Source organism: Hyperolius riggenbachi, chromosome 6 (assembly GCF_040937935.1).
Source record: "Hyperolius riggenbachi isolate aHypRig1 chromosome 6, aHypRig1.pri, whole genome shotgun sequence".
In the NCBI taxonomy this organism is placed as follows: Eukaryota; Metazoa; Chordata; class Amphibia; order Anura; family Hyperoliidae; genus Hyperolius; species Hyperolius riggenbachi.
The window spans coordinates 330,248,282-330,264,560 of NC_090651.1; the positions used below are offsets into that span (position 1 = coordinate 330,248,282).

The 16,279-nt window shown below is 46.9% G+C and overlaps 1 protein-coding gene across 4 annotated transcripts in view; it reads right to left on the bottom strand.

The window, feature by feature from the left end:
- Window positions 1–1,717: 1,717 nt before the first annotated feature.
- LOC137522919 (protein BTG4-like) overlaps window positions 1,718–16,279 on the bottom strand; it is a 37,299-nt gene continuing 22,737 nt past the window's right edge. For 3 of the 4 annotated variants that reach the window (XM_068243067.1, XM_068243066.1, XM_068243068.1), the window contains exons 3-6: window positions 8,710–8,910; window positions 6,363–6,497; window positions 4,366–4,543; window positions 1,718–2,036 (exon numbers count right to left, since the gene is read on the bottom strand). In XM_068243067.1, coding sequence (XP_068099168.1) covers window positions 1,986–2,036; window positions 4,366–4,543; window positions 6,363–6,497; window positions 8,710–8,906 — 561 coding nt within the window. In that variant the 5' untranslated portion in view covers window positions 8,907–8,910 and the 3' untranslated portion in view covers window positions 1,718–1,985. The remainder of the gene's footprint in view (window positions 2,037–4,365; window positions 4,544–6,362; window positions 6,498–8,709; window positions 8,911–16,279) is intronic. The other variant, XM_068243069.1, reaches the window with a different exon arrangement.

Below are 16,279 nucleotides of genomic sequence, written 5' to 3' on the forward strand. Positions count from 1 at the left end.
CGGCCATTATAGTTTTAAAATAATACATGCCTCCATAATTAAAACCCACGTATTGTTATTGCCCATTTGTCACGGTTATTTCACCATTTAAATTATGTCCCTATCACAATGTATCGCGACAATATTTTATTTGGAAATAAAAGAGCATTTTTTCCGTTTTGCATACATCACTATTTACAAGCTTATAAAAAAAAAAATAGAGAGAAATATTTCATCTTTACATAGATATTTAAAAAGTTTAGACCCTTAGGTAAATATTTATGTTTTTTTTTTTTTTATAGTAATGTTTTTTTTTGTTTTTTTTATTAAACATTTTATGTGGGCATTTTTGGGAGGGTGGGATATAAAAGTGTTTTATTTGGGGAAATATTGGTGTTGTGTAATGTTTTTGGGTATTTGCTTGTATTTTTACTTTTTGGCCACAAGATGGCAATCTCGATTTTTTTTACATGACGTCACTCTAAGCGTACAATGTACGCTTAGAGGGACACAGCTTCAGAAAGAGCGAAGCTTCCGAGAGAAGCTGTCGCTTTTTCAGCGGGGGAGAGGAATCAATGATCGGGCTCCCCAGCCCGATACATTGATTCCGTGGCTACCGACTCCGCGGCCGGGAGTGCGCGTGCACGCGCGCGATCGGCCGCGGGAGCGCGCGGGAGCGCGCCTGTCCTTGACGTTTTTATACGTCAAGGAGGACAAAGTGGTTAAAGCACTTCCCTGTCAGATGCAACCTGTGAGGAAGGAAACCTTGTCTTCTCCCCCAGTGAGCATTACTCTGGTCCAACTCTGATTAGGACCACGGACCCCTGCATGGGTGACAGAATCATCAGATCCATTCACACTGGTAATTTATACAGGCTACACTGAGACTGTTGGACTGTTTCTGCACTGGCTAAATCAGACAGGGAGCTATACTGTTACTTCATTCCTCATGCCTTTCTAAAAAGAGAAATAGACCTTCATTTTAATGCACAGATGTGCACCAGCACACCAGTTTTCCTAGACTATACCCTGAACTGCTGGTCCCTGTGAGCTGGAAATAGTGCACCTATGAAAACTTAATAAAATTAGCTCTTGACTAAGGTACAGAGGCTCAGCTATCAGCCATGCATGGGTGTCGACTGCATTAAAGTCATCTGGACTCTAAAACGACAAATACTTACCCAAGAAGAGGGAAGGCTCTGGGTCCTACAGAGCCTTCCCTCTCCTCTCCCAGTGCCCTTTGGTGTTGTGCTTGCCCCCAACCCCCCCCCCCCCTGTTTTAATCCCCCACTGAGGGGGACTTAGGAAGACTTTGGGAGCAGAGTCCTACACGAGAGAGGGCACTCATGCATGCCCAGTATGGAGCAGCACGTCTTCAAGAACACTCTGGCTCCCGAAGCTTCCCTTTGGCAGTGGACACAACAGTATTTGACCAAATTGGTTGAATACTGCTATGGGAGATCCTGCACTGGAAAGGGCACTAGGAGAGGAGGGGAAAGGCTCTAAAGGTCCCAGAGCCTTCCTTCTCCTTAGGTAAGTATCGGGCTTTTATCATCGATTCACAATGACAGTAGAACTACACCCCGCCTGGCTTAAGCAGCCACAGTTTTAATAACATGCGGTCTTGAATTGGTGTAGTATCCCAAATCATAAAAGTTCTGTTTCTTTGTGATTTTGTTAATCATGGAACTACATTTTCCTTGTTCTGCAATGACCAAGAGATTATTCAGTTGTAACAAAATATTTATTTGAAAAATGAAATTTGTTCAAAAATAAATCACAGTTATTTCTTCTTGCAGGCTCCTCTACTCCACTTGCTGCCTCCACCTCATCTTATTGTTCCTCCTCCTCGACTGCAGCCTCCTCAGCTTCAAGTTTCTCCTCCATGTCTACAGCCACCATCACCCCTCTGGCTGCCAATGTCTCATGTCCAGAATCCTCCATGGGTACATTCTTATCCTCAGCTCTGGCTATACATTTCCTATACTCTGAAAACACTGTTCTATTCACCGGGGAAACCAAAGAGGGGTCCAGGTCCTGAAGAACCCTGGAATCTGCTGTGGAGAAGAGAAGAAAAAAAAATTAGAAACTTGAGAACAAGCTAAATAAAAAAAAAAAAATAGCTATGTTTGGTAAGGATTAGATACAACACTAAACAACTTAGGCACAGATTCAAGTTGATTTTTCTCACAGGAGTGGTTTTCACACTATCAATAAAATAACTTATCAGCCCCCAGTAAGCAAAAAAAAATACTTTAAATAAAAGTTTAATATATAAGTTTAAGGTTCCCTCTTGCTAGGTGATTAACCTGTAGATGAGATGAAAAAAATATCTCTGGAAAGAAAAGTTAATTGAATCCAGGCCTCATGCAAGTCTGACCAGAGTTGGGACTTTATGACTGTGGAGGTCTTTAGCCGGGTGCACACATGGCAGAAATGCTAGCGTAGCGGGAAACGCTGCGTTTTATGCAGCAATGTTAGTCTATGGACCAGCATTCCACCTGCGATTTACAGTAAGCGTTCTGCAGACGCTGGTAGTGTTGCATAATATGCAGGCTGGCTGCCAAAACGCATATAATGAAAGTCTATGGTAACGTTATTATGCTGTTGTGTATCATTTAAACAACAAACATTTGTTACGGCTGATACAAATCCTAAAATAAATCTGCAGTTTCTACTACAGACATACTGTTAACCTCCAGTGCTTTCAAATGAGCTTATCTGCCATCTCTGCCGTGGCAGTCATGTGACACAGAGGATAGATCAAGTTACAACTTCAGAATAGACACAAGTGAAGGGTAATTAGACAGGCTAAACTCTCTAAATACATACAGGGTGCATTCCTCTACATTTTTCCTTCTGTTCTGTGCAAGCGTTCAGGTCCACTTTAAATAATGCAATTGTCTGGCTGTCCTGCTGACCTTCTGCCTCTAATACATTTAGCCATATATTCTGAACAAACATGCAGATCAGATGTCTATGAGAAATCTGACAAGATTAGCTGCATGCTTGTTTCAGGATTGTGATTTTTAGACCCTACTAACCAGAAAGATCAGCAGGACTGCCAGGCAACTGGTATTGAAGAGTAACTGTCGGGCATACAATCAGTTCTCTATTTTTATCTGTTAATCAAGTAATAAGGATGCTAACCAGGCAATCCAAAAGTTCAAAATCACTATTTTCCATAGAATCATTCCCCAGGTCCCCTGGCTCTTATTTGTTACATTGCCGGACAAAGGAAGTTGTAGTGCATGCTGTGTTTTTTTTCTTCTTTACGTTCCTTCCCTTCTAATACTTATTCCCCTCAGCAGCCTGATTGGCTACAGTCACTTTCCCTCCCGTTTTTCCCTCCCACATCTCTGTTCCTCTGATTGGCTAAAATGTATTGTGCTGAGAAGCTAAAAATTTATATTTGCATATAAAGACAAACTTATATAGCGCTTCTCTCCTGGCGGACTCAAAGCGCCAGAGCTGCAGCCACAAGGACACGCTCTATAGGCAGTAGCAGTGTTAGGGAGACTTGCCTAAGGTCTCCTGCTGAATAGGTGCTGGCTTACTGAACAGGCAGAGCAGAGATTCGAACCCTGGTCTCCTGTGTCAGAGGCAGAGCCCTTAACCATTACACTATCCCGCCATCTATCAACATTTGAAGGAAACATCCCATAAAGGTGGCCATACACTGGTTGATTTGCCATCAGATCGACCAACAGATAGATCCCTCTGATCGAATCTGATCAGAGAGGGATCATATTGCTGCCTTTACTACAAGCAGATTGTGAATCGATTTCAGCATGAAACCGATCACAATCTGGAGCTGTCTCGCCCCCCCCCCCCTTCCCCGCCAGCTATACATTACCTGATCTGGCCGGCGCGACTCCCCCGGTCTCCACTGTCTTCTTCTCTGCGCTGGGCTCCGGGTCTGGCTGGCTTGAACTTCCTGTCCAGGGGAAGTTTAAACAGTAGAGGGCGCTCTACTGTTTAAACTTCCTGCCGGGACAGGAAGGTCAGTGAAGCTGGAGTCCTGGAGCCCTGAGCAGAGAAGAAGACAGCGGTGACCGGGGGGATTCGGGCCGGCCGTAACAGGTAATGTATTGCCACTGTAATGCGTCGGTCATCGGGCATTCGACCGCCGCTATCGACGCACTCCCGACCCGCCAGCGATCGAGAAAAATCTTCCCCATGAACGGATCGATGGGAATCGACGGGAACGTTTGATTCCGGACGGAAAGCAATCGTTCTGACAGCGTTTGCACGAAGATTTCACAGCATATTCTATCACAGTGATCGAATCTGCCGTATATTGGTGGGAAAATCGTTAGGTGTATGGGCCCCTTAAGACCATATAGACATTACAAAAAAAAAAATCTATTGTGTAATAATCCTTACCCGAGTTTCAGGCTCAGCAATGGGGGTCCACCACATGCCCTGTTGTGAAGGTATCCAGGTGTAGCTTGGCATATTTGTTCTGGCCTCGACTCCATATTGTGGAGCTACAGTACGTGGTTTCCGCTCAACATGGGGGTCAAACGTGTCCACTATAAATGGAGAGGTGGTTCCTCCAAGCCTGGCAGTACATACACAAGTAATCATTAAAATGTCAAATTAAAAAAATGTATAAAGAAAACTTTAAAAAGTCCGCAAGGAGAAAATCGCAATATAAATGTTATTTGTCTTGTCTTGTCTAAACAGTTTGTGCTTACTTTATTTAGCCTCCAAACTTTATCAGTAGTAAATATGCATCACTTGCTCTGTAGATGCCGAGTATTCTCACCAGAGGTTTGTTAAGATAAAACATCGGCAGTGGCATAGCTATAAATCATGGGACCCCCAGCAAAACTGATGGGGCCTCCCAATGGTCACACCCTTTCCCTTGCCACATCTTTGTGACCATACAGTCTTGGTCTCCATCTTACAAGGGTCATAAAACAAGTGTGGCCATTGTAATCTTCACACCCTTAACAAGTGTAGCCACAACACCTCGAGTGAAGGATGGACCTATTTATCAGAGGGAGGGTGGTAGAGTTGGGGCACGCTTACCGCTCTTTGCTCCCCCTACAGCCATAGTTACGCCCCTGTATCTAGCATGAGATTTATGAAGGCTGACACCTTTGCTTTCTTTTCAAAAATATCCTGTGTTTTCATAATGACCTTTTGGCCTCAATAGAACCCCACATCAGCAAGGAACATGCAGCCAGTGGAGTCAGACTAACTGATCTGCATTTTGGATTTGTGACTAAAAAGACAGAGAATCCATATAATAGCTAGGCAAATAAAATTTTTATTTAGGAAATAAAGATGGCAGCCACCGTATGCATACACCTTTTACTAGGATATTTTAATTTTGTATTTCTTTTGAAACCTTTGTATCCTACAATAAAGTAGGTGCCACCGAGTCTCCTGTGAGGCAAAATATGGCTTATAAAAGAAAAATAGCCATCACCAGTTTCCTAAAGGAAGGTATTAACTTTCATAAGGGGCCTTTCACACGGATGGTGCATTGCGGTATTTTTACCTCTCCACACCACGGTAAAGTCTATGGGGACTTTAATACTGAAGCGGCACAGTGTGATGACGTTTTCTCCCCATCCCCAATGCTAGAGCAGCCCTACATTACTGTACAGTTCTGTGTCGACCTGCGGCAGACCGGATGTCGTGTAAGTTATGGCAACGCATATGTTTTAACCTCCCTGGCATTAAGTTGGTTTCCATATTTAGGGTCTAAAAGCCGTGACATTTTTGCACCAGCTTTTAAAACCCTAGAAACAAGATAAAAAAAAAACATACCGCAGAGATCTGCAGCAGCTTCTGCTTATAGCTGACTCAGGTGCGGGATACCGCTCTGAGCTGCAGATTTCTGTCCCGAGCCTAACTCGGGATTACCACTAAGGAGGTTAAAATGCCGGCAAGTATTCGCATTGCACATGCGAGGAAGTGTATTTTAGCAATACACTTCAGCGCCTGGGATCGCTTCACCCACAGGAAGTGAGCATCACTTCCTGCTTGGCTGGCAGATGGTGATTATTGGGTACTAAAGCAGTATTCCTTGAAGGCCCCCGAATGCATGTTTATGGTGGTGCGGCTGCACCGCTAACGCCAATCCTCAGTCTGAAACCGACCTTAGGTGATCAATAGAGATTGACACAAGATACCAATAATTCCATCATGCATGCAAATAGGCAAATCAAATTCAATTTTTTGGCAATACGATTTACCCAATTTTCATTAAATTTGCATGCAAACTGGATACTCTTGCATCTCATTGACCATCTACAGAGTTAAACAGGTTGACACTAAAATTTAGTCATTTACATTTTTGTCACACCTTCCTCTTTATAGGTTAGGAACTACTAAGGAGCTGTGCTAAAAAGAAGGTGGATACTCACCGACAGCTGACCTCGTAGGGGTCTATCCATATGCAAAACACTTTGGGAAAGGCCAGGTGTTTGTATTGTATGCCACTTTGCATACAGGCATCAAGTAGACTATCATCCTCTTTATTCCACTCACTGCAGATGCATCTAAAAGAGGAGAATATTCGTATTATATTTGTTAACTTCCAACAACAGATACTGGGGGCTGTAACTGTGGCCATACATTGTCAATTTTGCAGCCAATTGGCCATGTGATTTGATTTTCTAAGATGAAAATTTGTGCCAAAATTGGTTGAATATCTCAACTGGACATGCTGGGAAATCTCTAGGCAGATATGTTCCCCCTTCTCCCGATCATGCCCTTGCATGAAAATACTTACCTGTCTGCTGCCCCCGAGTGTCCACTCTGCACTTCCTCATCTGTGTCCCATGGGGTGCTGAAGTACAGCACAGACACTATGGGCCACAGACAGGTTAAGTATTTACATGCATGGGCAGATGGGCCCCATCCCCAAAAGAGTTCATGCTAAAATTGATCTGGGATCAACCTGTGGTGTATGGGGAGCCAACAGATCTCTCTGATCAGATTTGATCAGAGAGAGATCGGTCTCTTGGTTGAATGTGTCCATACAGCGCTAGACGCATGGGCACCTTTAGTACGCAGTGTTTTTGTAGTCCTCGAAAAACCTGAAGCAAAGAATATATGCCTTGTCCCGTGATTTCTCTTAAAGCGGATCAGAGATGAAAAACTACCTATAACAAGTAACTTGTCTATATATCTTATCTAAAGTTTAGATAGTTTACACAGCAAATCTGTCTGCATACAGCTTCAACAATTTATGATCATTTATTCCTGTGATACAATGAGAGCGGCCATGTTCTGTTTGTCATCATTACACAGGTAATCTGCAACTGTATCTCCATCCCTCAGCCTGGGAAAAATTCACACCCCCCCTCCCCTCTACCTCTGAAATCTCTGGCTAGTAACCTCCTCCTCCTCCTCCTCCTCCGACTAAGCTCCCATAAGCCATTGCTACATGGGTCTGAGTGCCTTGGAATTTTGGAGAAGCTGTGGGCGAGGCTTGTTTAGTTTATAGGGAATTAGAGTATTAAACAAAACAAAAAAAGAAAAGTATTTGGCTTGAGGAATGCCCTATAAACTATATGTATGGAACACAATTATGCAATGAATAAAAGTTCATCTCGGATCCACTTTAAGTATGAGTAAACTGTATAAGACTATGACATACAAACTATATAATTTCTAAAAGCATGTACATAATCAGTGTTGCCTATAAAAGTCATGTTCATCAGGGTGAGAACACAGGGAACAAGAAATATACAGACATCAATCAGCTTTAGCTGAGCTCCATGTACTATTGTAGGAGGCAGTGATGAGCGAAAATAGCGATATTCTTTTCACATTAATTTTTGCAAAAATCTAAAATTTGATTTTCAAGTGAAAATGCTTTCAAAAATCATTTTGTTATAAGTGTGATTTTTTTTGCAAATTTTCATGGCAATTTTCCACATCCTCCCACCACCAATTCTGCCCTGGGACCCCAGAGGTTTGCAGCCAAGCTCCCAGAAAGATCATGGCCACACTGCAGGCACAGGGCAGTTCATGGCTGGCACAATAAGGCCGGGCTTGCTCCAGCTCAGTGGGGAAAAAAAAAAAAAGCAAAGCCTGTTCCGCTCTGTGCTACCGTGCAGGCACCAGCCATATGCTTGTGTGCACTAAGGCCAAGCTCTGTCGATACTCGTTCTTGGAACTTAAGAAATCTTCTTTGACAGAGGAGAGGGGCCGGGAGGATCACAGAGGAAGCAGCCGCCGCTGCCAGCTCAGAAGGTAGCAGAGCGGCAACCTAGTAGGCAGGATGCCTCGGAGAGGGAGGGGGCGGGAGTAGGCAGGATGCCTCGGAGAGGGGGGGGGGGGGGGGGGCGGTCAGGATGCCGCCCCAGGGCCCATTGCCGCCTGAGGAACCTGCCTCGCTCTGCATCATGGGCAAACTGGCACTGTGTACGAGGGCTGGTTCACACTCGACGCTTGCCCGCGATCGAGATTCAAGGGCAAAATTTTGCGATTCTCCGTAATTTGTGCTTGTGATTCCCATTCAAGACAATGAGAAGCGTGATCACCCCCAAAATGCTGCATGCAGCGCGTTTGCAATTGATCGCAAACACTGCAGTGTGAATGTATCCATAGAGATACATTAGCAGCAGCGCTTTGCTGATCAATGGCGATCAGCAAAGTGCAGAAAAAGCTCCCAGTGTGATCTAGCCCTGAGGATTTAAAGTATCTAAAATCTAATAAGATAGAAAATTCATTGTTAAGAATAGTGCTTGTATATTGACTTACCTGTAGTCTCTTTCCCTCATTGGGTTGTTGGGAAACCAGTGTCCCCTGTATTTGAGGCATAAAATCATGCACAGATTTTCTTCGAATACATCCTTGAGAACTGAATCCAACGTTTGGTATCTATTTGCCATTGTGATTATAAATTTCACACCGGCAAAGAGCTCTGTACGCATATCTGCTGGAATGTTTGGGTTCATGTTCCTGGAGAGAAGACCGTACAAATAATTTACACGACATCCTTTTATTAATCCACATACATGAATTTGAAAAATAGAAACAAAATGTGGGGCTCACCCCTTTAACCTACCCCGGACTAACTTAGTGAAAATCTACATCACGTCGGGGGCTGTGTAGCTCTGACAGGAAATAGATTTCAACTACCGTATTTTTCGGACCATAAGACGCACTTTTCCTCCCCCAAAAGTGGGGATAAAAAGTCCCTGCGTCTTATGGTCCAAATGTAGCCTCCACACATGCTGAAAAAAAAATGTTTCTCATTAGATCGGGTCTGCGCGGTCTTTCTATTGTCCGCTGCAGCCACTGCTACATGCCTGGTGTCCCTGGCCATGCTCTGCCCGGCGCTAGCAGTAACCCCTTCACCTCCGGCCAGGGGCGTAACTAAGCCCCACCGGGCCCCCCTGCAGAATTTCAGAGCGGGCCCCCCCCCCCCCCCCGGGGCCCGCTCGTGGCCGGTTTTTGGGTGCTGGAGGGGTGGCAGCATGAGGGGAAAGCCTTGCCCACAGTCGGCGGGGAGAGGGGAAGTTCCCCCCTCTCCCTCACCTCGGGGCTCTCCCCTCTGCGCTCCCCTCCAGCTAGTGAACCTGTGTGGGCAGCGAGCAGCAGCGGCGGCAGGATACATACCTTCTTCCTTGCGTTCCATCGCCGCCTTCTCGCTCTAGCAGCTGACGTCACTTCCGCTTCCGCTGCCCACAGGTTCACTAGCTGGAGCGGAGCGCAGAGGGGAGAGCCCCGAGGTGAGGGAGAGGGGGGAACTTCCCCTCTCCCCGCCGACTGTGGGCAAGGCTTTCCCCTCATGCTGCCACCCCTCCAGCACCCAAAAACCGGGCGGGCCCCAGGGGGGGGGGGGGCGGGCCCCCCCACGGGCGCAGGCGCTGCAGGACCTATTGCTACGCCCCTGCCTCCGGCGCCAATCAACTTTACTGTGTCCCGCAAAGCCTATGAGGCAATCTTACCTTTTTCTGTGTCCCCCTGCAGGCATACCTCTGATCCGATGTCCACTCAGCCCATCTAACACTAAATGCGGCAATCCACTCAACGGTCTTTCCCGCCACAGGGCACTTTCGTCCATTTCCCCGCTGCCACAGCCCGGCTGTAATCCCATCCAGCTCCTCGGCCTTTCCCGCCGCAGAGACTTTCATCTATGTCCCTGCCGCCGCAGTCACTTTCATCTACGGTATGTCCCCACCGCCACAGCTGTGATCCATCGGTCTTTCCCGCCGCCATGTCTGGTCCGGACCTCCCAGCAGTAAAATTCGCGCTGAAGAGGGATCTTCTGATTGGCCGGCAGAAGTACAGAAGATCCACGCCCAGCACTAGTCATCGCTGAAACTCCGCCCACCGCTGGATGCCCTACTAGCGTGATGGGCAGAAGTAGATCTCCGCCCACCCCTACGTCATTCAGCATTGCTGTACGAGTCATTCAGCATTGCTGTACGAGTGTACGTGTACGGGCAGTAGCTGATTTTTATAACAGGTATAGTGTTATCTAATGAGCTGGAGTATCATTATAGCAGCAACATTCATATGTCGATGCCCATAAAATGATAAAGATGCCCAGAGACTGTAATAGAGACGTTCTGCTATACATGTATTGTCACACACTGTAAAACAGTCTCCAGTCTCACCAGGCTAAAAGCTGTCAACAAAGTTTGGTGTTAGAACTATGATGTGTGGATATCCATAAATCATTCAGAGAGAGTATCCATGCATCATAGTGGTAACACTGAACTTTGCTGACAGCTTTCAGCCTGGTGAGAGAAGAGGCTGGAGACTGTTTTACATCATGTGGCAGTACATGTATTGCTGGATAGCAGAATGTCACTCTCTACATGAACTAAGGTCACTGTTTTTGGGACACTGTCCTTGCCCCCCGGTACATTGAATACACCAGTTTCCACACAACTGTTTTCTGATTGTAATAAAATGGATGGCGATGAGAGGGTATGAGAGCACCTGATGGAATATGTGGGGTAATGAGAGCACCTGATGGAATATGTGGGGTAATGAGAGCACCTGATGGAATATGTGGGGTAATGAGATCACCTGTTGGAATATGGGGCATATGAAAGGATCTGATGGAATATGGGGCATATGAGAGGACCTGATGGAATATGGGGCATATGAGAGGACCTGATGGAATATGGGGCATATGAGAGGACCTGATGGAATATGGGGCATATGAGAGGACCTGATGGAATATGGGGCATATGAGAGGACCTGGTGGAATATGTGGCATATGAGAGCACCTGGTGGAATATGTGGCATATGAGAGCACCTGGTGGAATATGTGGCATATGAGAGCACCTGGTGGAATATGTGGCATATGAGAGCACCTGGTGGAATATGTGGCATATGAGAGCACCTGGTGGAATATGTGGCATATGAGAGCACCTGGTGGAATATGTGGCATATGAGAGCACCTGGTGGAATATGTGGCATATGAGAGCACCTGGTGGAATATGTGGCATATGAGAGCACCTGGTGGAATATGTGGCATATGAGAGCACCTGGTGGAATATGTGGGGTAATGAGAGCACCTGATGGAATATGTGGGGTAATGAGAGCACCTGATGGAATATGTGGGGTAATGAGAGCACCTGACGGAATATGGGGCATATGAGAGCACCTGATGGAATATGGGGCATATGAGATCACCTGATGGAATATGGGGCATATGAGATCACCTGATGGAATATGGGGCATATGAGATCACCTGATGGAATATGGGGCATATGAGAGGACCTGATGGAATATGGGGCATATGAGAGGACCTGATGGAATATGGGGCATATGAGAGGACCTGATGGAATATGGGGCATATGAGAGGACCTGATGGAATATGGGGCATATGAGAGGACCTGATGGAATATGGGGCATATGAGAGGACCTGATGGAATATGGGGCATATGAGAGGACCTGATGGAATATGGGGCATATGAGAGGACCTGATGGAATATGGGGCATATGAGAGGACCTGATGGAATATGGGGCATATGAGAGGACCTGATGGAATATGGGGCATATGAGAGCACCTGGTGGAATATGGGGGTAATGAGAGCACCTGACGGAATATAGGGTTAGGGACTGAAATTACTGACAGATATTTCTGTATTTTGATGCAGAATCAAACATGTCAAAGCAGAAGAGACTGGCATATAAAGTTGGATACAAATTAGAGGTGATAAAATATGCCAAGGAGCATGGAAACCGAGCAGCAGAGAGACACTTTGGACCACCTCCCACTGAAAAGATGATACGAGAGTGGAGGAAACAGGAGGATCAGCTGCAGAAGTTGGAGAAAAGTAAGCACACTTTACGTGGGCATGCAGCAAAGTGGCCAGAATTAGAGGTGGACATGAAGGAGTGGATCACTCGACACCGAGGGAATGGCTTATGCGTGTCAACCAAAATGATAATATTTGAAGCCAAACGCAGGCCTTCAAGATTTCAGTGGCTCACCATCATGGTGCTACCGCTTTATGAAGCGATCTGGCCTTGCTATGCGCACCAAGACGAGAATTGCTCAGAAAATGCCCAAAGAGTATGAAGACGAGATCCTGTCTTTCCATAAATTTGTCATTGATTCCAGAAAAAGGAATAATTATGAAATGAGCCAGATTGGCAATATGGATGAAGTGCCGCTAACCTTTGATGTCCCATCCAATCGGACCGTAAATCATAAAGGAGCAAAAACTATCACTGTTAAAACCTCAGGACACGAAAAAACACACTACACAGTTGTCTTGTCCTGCTGTGCAGATGGCACCAAACTGCCACCGATGCTCATATTTAAAAGGAAGACTCTTCCCAAACAAGCGATTCCTAGGGGAGTTGTGGTGCATGTCCATGACAAGGGCTGGATGGACGAAAAAGGAATGAGGCTCTGGGTTGAAAAGGTGTGGTCGAAACGTCCTGGTGGGCTTCTGAATAAAACCTCTTTATTAGTGCTTGACCAATTTAGAGCACACCTCACTGACACTACAAAAAAGAACTTTAAAGACGTCAAGACTCATCTAGCGGTTATCCCCGGCGGACTTACCAGCCAGCTACAACCACTCGATGTGTCGATCAACAAACCCTTTAAGGTGTTTATGAGAGAAGAGTGGAATCGTTGGATGAGTGCTGGCAATCATGATCTTACACCGACAGGGAGAATGAAGAGGCCCACTATTACCCAAGTCTGAGTGGGTAAAAAATTCATGGGACTTGGTAAAGGTGGAGACCATTATACGGTCCTTCAAGAAATGCGGCATCAGCAATGCCCTAGATGGGTCAGAGGATGACCTGTTATTTGAGAATGCCAGCAGCAGTGATGAAACTACCAGCAATGCTAGTGACTGTGAGGACATGAACTTTCTTGATTCCGACACTGATGAGGAGGAGTTCTTCGGATTCCAATAAAAAAAAAACCTTGAAGTTTAACATTTTTGGTTTTATTACTACTGTCTCTTCTTGGTAATGTGATTTTACTGATGTTATTGTTAATAATGGTTCTATGCTGCTAATGGTTCTATGCTGCTGTTCAGTTTTGTTTACATGTGTCCATGGTATTGCTGCATAAAATATTTGAGGACACTATTTGGCTCAGAATCTTTTTTTTCTTGAATTCCCTCAAAAACTAGGTGCGTCTTATGGTCTGGTGCGTCTTATAGTCCGAAAAATATGGTATTTGCTGTCACGCTCTCCGCCCCAGTGCCGGCAGAGTTTCCGCATTTTGGTCAGGAGCCGTGACCCCGTGATTCCTGTGAGCCAATCATAGTAATCACATGTATGAATAGAGAACGGATGGCTCTGGTCCTTTAGGGGTCAGACGCGTCTGGTCCCAAAAGGTTAAAGGACAATTGAAGTGAGAAGACTATAGAGGCTGCCATGTTTATTTCCTTTCAAACAATACCAGTTGCCTGGCAGCCCTTCCGGTCTGTTTGGCTGTAGAAGTGTCTGAATAACACCAGAAACAAGCATGCAACTAATCTGTCAGATCTGACAATATTATCAGAAACACCTGATCTGCTGCATGCTTGTTTAGCTGACAGTACCACGTGTGTACGCGCTTTCAGTGGACTGATCAGGCGGTTTCTGAACAATCCGCTGTATACGCACCTTTAGGCTAAAAGTATTGGAGGCAGAGGATCAGCAGGATACCCAGGCAACTAGTATTGCTTGTAAGGACGTTAACATGGCAGCGTCCATATACCTCTCTTCAGTTGTCCTTTAAAGTATACCAGAGATGTTTAATAGGGGTATATTTATGCGTACGTTAAAAAGGGGCGCTGGGAAAAAAGGGCGCGGGGTTTTAAACGATAAGCATGGATAACGCTTAAAAATGTATTGTACTGTATTTCGTTTAAAATTAATGTTTTATAAAGTTATAAAATATTAAATAATGTGCATTAAATCGGCAATTGTAAAAACGTTAATCTTTCGTTTAAATAGTGAAACGTATAATAACGTTTAAAAAAAAAATAGTAAGTAACCCTCCCTGTACCTACCCCTAAACCCTAGACCCCCCTGTTGATGACTAAACCTAAGACCCCCCCCTGTTGGTGCCTAAGTAACCCTCCCTGTACCTACCCCTAACCCCTAGACCCCTCTGTTGGTGCCTAAACCTAAGACCCCTCTGTTGGTGCCTAAACCTAAGACCCCCCCGTTGGTGCCTAAACCTAAGACCCCCCCGTTGGTGCCTAAACCTAAGACCCCCCCTGTTGGTGCCTAAACCTAAGACCCCCCCTGTTGGTGCCTAAACCTAAGACCCCCCCTGTTGGTGCCTAAACCTAAGACCCCCCCTGTTGGTGCCTAAACCTAAGACCCCCCCTGTTGGTGCCTAAACCTAAGACCCCCCCTGTTGGTGCCTAAACCTAAGACCCCCCCCCTGTTGGTGCCTAAACCTAAGACCCCCCCCCTGTTGGTGCCTAAACCTAAGACCCCCCCCCTGTTGGTGCCTAAACCTAAGACCCCCCCCCTGTTGGTGCCTAAACCTAGGACCCCCCCCCTGTTGGTGCCTAAACCTAAGACCCCCCCCCTGTTGGTGCCTAAACCTAAGACCCCCCCCCTGTTGGTGCCTAAACCTAAGACCCCCCCCCTGTTGGTGCCTAAACCTAAGACCCCCCCCTGTTGGTGCCTAAACCTAAGACCCCCCCCTGTTGGTGCCTAAACCTAAGACCCCCCCTGTTGGTGCCTAAACCTAAGACCCCCCCTGTTGGTGCCTAAACTTAAGACCCCCCCGTGGGTGCCTAAACCTAAGACCCCCCCTGTGGGTGACTAAACCTAAGACCCCCCCCCCCTGTGGGTGCCTAAACCTAAGACCCCCCCCCCTGTGGGTGCCTAAACCTAAGACCCCCCCCTGTGGGTGCCTAAACCTAAGACCCCCCTGTAGGTGCCTAAACCTAAGGCCCCCCCTGTGGGTGCCTAAACCTAAGGCCCCCCCTGTGGGTGCCTAAACCTAAGGCCCCCCCTGTGGGTGCCTAAACCTAAGGCCCCCCCTGTGGGTGCCTAAACCTAAGGCCCCCCCCCCTGTTGGTGCCTAAACCTAAGACCCCCCCCCTGTTGGTGCCTAAACCTAAGACCCCCCCCCTGTTGGTGCCTAAACCTAAGACCCCCCCCCCTGTTGGTGCCTAAACCTAAGACCCCCCCTGTTGGTGCCTAAACCTAAGACCCCCCCTGTTGGTGCCTAAACCTAAGACCCCCCCTGTTGGTGCCTAAACCTAAGACCCCCCCTGTTGGTGCCTAAACCTAAGACCCCCCCTGTTGGTGCCTAAACCTAAGACCCCCCCTGTTGGTGCCTAAACCTAAGACCCCCCCCCCCTGTTGGTGCCTAAACCTAAGACCCCCCCCCTGTTGGTGCCTAAACCTAAGACCCCCCCCCTGTTGGTGCCTAAACCTAAGACCCCCCCTGTTGGTGCCTAAACCTAAGACCCCCCCCCTGTTGGTGCCTAAACCTAAGACCCCCCCCCTGTTGGTGCCTAAACCTAAGACCCCCCCCTGTTGGTGCCTAAACCTAAGACCCCCCCCTGTTGGTGCCTAAACCTAAGACCCCCCCTGTTGGTGCCTAAACCTAAGACCCCCCCTGTTGGTGCCTAAACTTAAGACCCCCCCGTGGGTGCCTAAACCTAAGACCCCCCCTGTGGGTGACTAAACCTAAGACCCCCCCCCCCTGTGGGTGCCTAAACCTAAGACCCCCCCCTGTGGGTGCCTAAACCTAAGACCCCCCCCTGTGGGTGCCTAAACCTAAGACCCCCCCCCTGTGGGTGCCTAAACCTAAGACCCCCCTGTAGGTGCCTAAACCTAAGGCCCCCCCTGTGGGTGCCTAAACCTAAGGCCCCCCCTGTGGGTG